The sequence below is a fragment of the Fulmarus glacialis genome, unplaced genomic scaffold (assembly GCF_000690835.1).
Source record: "Fulmarus glacialis isolate BGI_N327 unplaced genomic scaffold, ASM69083v1 scaffold17189, whole genome shotgun sequence".
In the NCBI taxonomy this organism is placed as follows: Eukaryota; Metazoa; Chordata; class Aves; order Procellariiformes; family Procellariidae; genus Fulmarus; species Fulmarus glacialis.
The window spans coordinates 17,857-23,005 of record NW_009231635.1 but is presented as its reverse complement, the minus strand read 5'-3'; the positions used below and the strand labels follow the sequence as shown (position 1 = coordinate 23,005).

The 5,149-nt window shown below is 47.0% G+C and overlaps 1 protein-coding gene and 2 non-coding genes across 3 annotated transcripts in view; all 3 read left to right on the top strand.

Moving 5' to 3' along the window:
• Positions 1 to 234, top strand: part of TRIM7 (tripartite motif containing 7) — a 10,941-nt gene extending 10,707 nt beyond the window's left edge. The window contains exon 8 of the mRNA XM_009584649.1: positions 1 to 234. This exon is cut by the window's left edge and continues 311 nt beyond it. Coding sequence (XP_009582944.1) covers positions 1 to 234 — 234 coding nt within the window.
• Positions 235 to 3,646: 3,412 nt separating this feature from the next.
• On the top strand, positions 3,647 to 3,719 carry TRNAT-UGU. The gene has a single exon. It is a non-coding gene; the product is annotated as a tRNA-Thr (tRNA).
• A 160-nt stretch (positions 3,720 to 3,879) lies between these two features.
• On the top strand, positions 3,880 to 3,951 carry TRNAP-UGG. The gene has a single exon. It is a non-coding gene; the product is annotated as a tRNA-Pro (tRNA).
• Positions 3,952 to 5,149: the final 1,198 nt, after the last annotated feature.

Here is a 5,149-nt window from a genome sequence, read left to right as displayed (position 1 = left end):
CAGCAAAATGGAGGTCGCTACTGGGCGGTCACCTCGCCCCAACGCACGCCGCTGTGCCTCAGCCAGAAACTCAATAAGGTCAGGGTGTACCTGGATTACGAAGGGGAAGAAGTCTCCTTCTACAACGCTGACAACATGCAGCACATCTTCACCTTCAACGTCGCCTTCCAGGAGAAGGTGTTCCCTCTCTTTTCGGTCTGTTCCACTGTTACCTACATCAAACTGTGCCCCTGAGACTTCTCACGGGCTTCGCTGAGGACCTATCTCCGTGGTCTTCGCTGGATGGTGCCTGGACAGCAGCGATGAGCACAAGAGACTCTCTAGTCAACCATGCAGCCTGGTTTGTTGGTACATTGGCAGGCAGATACTGATAGATGGGTAACCAGGTAGTCAGGGAAAAATATCCCAAGGAGGGTCTTCAGCTTGAACCAGAGAACAGCTATTGAAATCATCAGCAATCCCCAGAAGGTTGTGGTCACCATCTTAAACCCCTCTCTGAACCACCTCACCTCTTCAGCGAGAAGGAAACCACTGGTAGTTGGTTTGTGGCTCCAAGTCTCATCACGGACGGGTATTTTTCTTTTCTTGTGTGGGTCTAAGGATCAGTATTAGAACCGGTGGGAAATTTTGGAGTCGACCCTCTACCCCTTTAGAAGTGTCAATGACTTAAAAATGAAATGTTTAGTGCATAAATGTCCCGTGGGAAAGGTGGAGAGAGTAACGCCGAGCAGGACACTTTGGACATCCATCCAAAGCCGGAATAGGCAAAGCTCCTTTCTACTTGATGAAGTGAAATCCAATTAGAAAATTTTGCTCCTCCTGAAGTGAATTTAATGGGGATTTTCCATTGTTTTATTATGCTGTCGCTCCCAACACACTGTAGTTGCCACCTCTGTGCCAAAAGTGGAAATCCTGCCCAGGTGCCTTCACTCCTACAAGATTTAGGAGGAGGTAATTAGGCTTATTAACTGCTCCTGGGGAGATGATTGGATTTCAATGAGTCAGGATGCTCAGTGAGGATGCTCACACCCCCATGCTGGGCTGTGTGAGTGGTTATAAGGGTCTCAGCTGGAATTTCTGGCTTTTTCCCTTTTGCTCCTGCTGGGAAGAAAGGTCCCCAGTGAAAGGTGGGTGCCTGGTTACTTATTCCAGCTGGTGCTCCTAAAATCTGGGATAATAATTGTACTCCAAAGGCTAGTTTTGTGATGTTGAGATGGTGGGCTGAGCTGTCCCAGGTGGTCTAAACCACATGGCCACCAAGATCTGACCTGTCTTGGAGTCAAGCTAGGGTTGAAGAGATGCTGTGGGCTTTTGGTTGCCCTCTCCAACAGCTCTGTGCTTCTCTGTCCATGGCTCCTCTGGGCAGGAGGGAGGTATTGCTGCTGGAAAAGGCTGAAAGGTGCTTTTTTTTTTTGTTTGTGAAGCAACAAATGTTGATGTTGCTCAGGTGTGTTTGTCCTACTGGATGTGGGCAAGGCCCATGTTTCGGAATTTTGGTGCTCCTGTGTAACTCCTCCTGAGGTCCTCTCTATGTAGAAGATGTTGTCTTCAAAATAACCCCCCAAGGTTGTCCTGCTTTGCCCGTAGTCATGTAGACTTCGGGTGCCGAATCTTAGATTTCCTCAGGCTCTCTTTACTGCTCACTTCTCAGCAAAATCACCCCTTTACCTTTGTCTTCTGTTTTCTTTTTCTGGAAATCCTCAGTCTTTGCCAAGACAGCAAATGTTTAACGTGCGGCTTGCTTTGTTCACTGTTGCTTTTGCCAAAACAAAGCAGCCTTTAAAAAATAGTAAGTGTATTATTGTCTGAAGTGATGAAAAATATGGTTTCTGGTTTTGGGTGTTGTTGGTTGGCCTTTTAACCTTTTCTAGAAAACCTGTTAAACCTCTTTAGGAAATATGGGAGAGGGGGAAAGCTTTTTTTTTTAATGAAGAACAACATTTCCTGGCCAGTCCTAAGAGGAGCAAAAGACATTTCTGTGCACAGCTGATCTTCATATGTGCTCAAACCTACTGGCAAAACCCTGGTCAACTCCAATGCCAGGAAACTGTGGGCTGAACAAGTGCATTTCCTACGTTTTAAGGTTTTTTTAAACCCCTTCTCTGCAGTAAATCCATGTCACGGCAGCAGAATAAAATGAAAACGCTGTAGTCCTCTCCTAGGGCACGCGGATCCCGGGTGTGCAGGTGGGTGGTTGCCCTAAATGCCTCCAGTTGCTTCCACCAGCTTCTGCCCTTGCTTGTGAAGATGTGTGGTCTATCAAAGGCCGCCTTAGAAAGTGGCCTGACTTGTGCAAAAGGTGACATCAAAACAGACCAGAAATGGAGTGAATCCATCAGAAAACACGTCTGTTGCTAACTCCGTGGAGAGGGGTGCTTTTTTTCCCAGGTTTACAGGTGCAGCTTCCCACGCATCGTTGAAGGTTGGCTACTGGAGATGAAGCACAATCCATCTCCTATGAGATGTATTAACGCAGGATCGGGTGAATTTAAGATGACATTAGTCGTAAAAAGAGCTGGGGATGACTGGTTTAAGCATGAACATCTCTGTTTTCAGCTGGTGGGTTGTTTCCTACCCTGAGAGTCTACTTTTTTTTTTTTTAAAAATGAGTTTGGCTTTAAATCCACATTATTTAAAGCTGCAACAACTCTTATAAAGGTCAAGCTGTGAACAGGTGAGCAAAATGCCTGAATTTTCTAAGCTCCAACCATTGCTGAAGCTATGCCACTGTAGAAATTGTATAAATAAATAAAAATCCCAAGAAGAAGAAAGGCATCAGCAGGAGATGCGGTATTTCTTATGTCGTGGCTTGGTGTTCGTCTTGTTTGTACGTGAAAAATGCTGTTTCTGCAAACCCCGGGAAGCAAAAAACATCACCCGAGCAGATTTGAAAACTCCCAGATTGTTCCTAGCCCACGTGTTGGAAATAAAATGTGAAGGTGCTACCTGCGCTTACCTTCTCCTGTTTATTATTCCCAACTGCTAACAGGCTGGAGAACATCAGAATTGTGGTTTGTAGGATTGTCCTGCTCAGAATTTAAGTCTAAAGAAAGAATTTAAGTGAAAGCAGATATATATATTGGGATGAAGGTATATATATATATCTATCTATATTGGGGTGGGGTTTTTTTCCCCCACATCTATTTATGTTAAGCACAAACCCAACATTTGCATATTCCTCAAATCAGGGCTGCAACAAAAAGCTGAAGATAAAGGCTGAGCCAACGGTTGCCTTTAGACAACCTTAGAGGGGAGAGATGGACATCAGCGCCTGGGTTATTCCGGCAGCAACGCGGAGCTTTCCTCGCTGCCTGTACTTTGGCCAAACCTCCTGCAAAAACAAACAAAAAAAAAGATGCTGGAGGTGCTAAGGGCTGAACCCCAACTCTCATAGTGGTTCAGCGTAGGGGCTGAACCCCAACTTTTGGTGTTACAGGGGCTTTTGGTGTTACAGGGGTGTACGACGCACTGGAGGCTTCTGGAGGTGCCATGCTCCTTGCTGCTGCTGTTTGTCGCTGTGTTTAGCGCAGCTGGCCCAGGCTGGTGCCTCGGGTGGGTTTTGGGGGGTGATGAAGATTTGGGGTGACGCAGCCGGTTTTGGGGTTCCCCCCTGGACACCTCCACAGAGGAATCGTTTTGTCGTGCCGGCTCCATAGCTCAGGGGTTAGAGCACTGGTCTTGTAAACCAGGGGTCGCGAGTTCAAATCTCGCTGGGGCCTCAGCCCTTTGCTTTGTTTTTTTTTTCTCCCAAAAAGCACCAGCGTCGTTCTCCACGCCGGAACCGTGGAGGGACCGGGACCGGGACCGGGATCAGGGCGGATCCACTCCGAGCACCGACACCCGCACCGGGAAACTAGTCGCCAGCGGCTAATTTTGCCTGGCTCGTTGGTCTAGGGGTATGATTCTCGCTTTGGGTGCGAGAGGTCCCGGGTTCAAATCCCGGACGAGCCCGAGCTTTTATTTTTCCCCTCTTCTCCTCCGTTTTCCCTGTTTGGGTGGGTTTTTTTGTTTGTTTGTTTCTAAATAATAATTTTTAAAATAAACATATTTTAACTGATCATTTTTCCCTTCCTTCCGCAGCTTTTTGAAGTCCCATTCCAGCTGCAGCGCTCTCAGCAGCTCACTGGGAAAACTCACAGCAGGGAGGAAAAAACCTCAGGTTTCAGGACCTTTTTGCTCAGACAGGCGTCTGAGTTTCCCTGTTCCTTGTAAATCAATCCTGCTAATACCTTTCGTCACCCTCCCAAACCACACAAAGAAGAGGCGATTGCTGCACACAGCCTCCCCGGGCCTCCGCTTTTACATAAATCTCACGGTTTGTGCACAGCGGCGTAAATTCGGCATTTCCCATTGCACAAGAGTTGTGGATACACAGAAACACTCCAGATCTTTCTCTCGTGGGCTGTTACCTCTCCTCTGCTGATCTTGGCTTGGTCCCCATGGAAAAAAAAAAAAATTATTAATAGCAACAGTGAATAAGCAACTCCGGCTGCGTGTAACTCTAGAAATAAAAATTGTTCAGGAGCTGGGGTGAATCAAGGTCGGGACAGGAGGTGTGTAAGCGAGAGAAATAAGAGAGAAGTATTTTTTATTTTCCCCAAAAATCTGGCTCATTTGCCAAAGAAGGATGAGCAAGAATCATAGAACCATTTAGGTTGGAACAGGGGCACGATCACCTCCCTGCTCCTGCTGGCCACACTAGTTCTGATACAAGCCAGGAGGCTACTGGCCTTCTTGGCCACCTGGGCACACTGCCGGCTCGTAATCAGCAGCTTTCCAGCCACTCTTCCCCAAGCCTATAGCGTTGGATGGGGTTGTTGTGACCCAAGTGAGGTACTGCAAGTTGCATTATAATCCTCTCTTCTTCCCAAAGGGAACATGCTGTTAATTATCTCCCAAGTAATCTATGGGGAATAATAAAGAATATTAAGTTACTCAAGCAAAAGCATAGAAAAAATAATCGAGGGTAGTCCAGCACCTGTGTATGGCTGTGTGCACGCCCTCAGCACCACCAGCCTTGCAGGAAGGTGGAAACTGCACAGAAATAATACGATTATGGCCAGAAAGAATGCAAAAAATCACATTAACAAGCCTTTTTCTGCCTCTTGAACCCGTCGAAACCCCGTTACACCCCGCAGCAGGGAGTTCA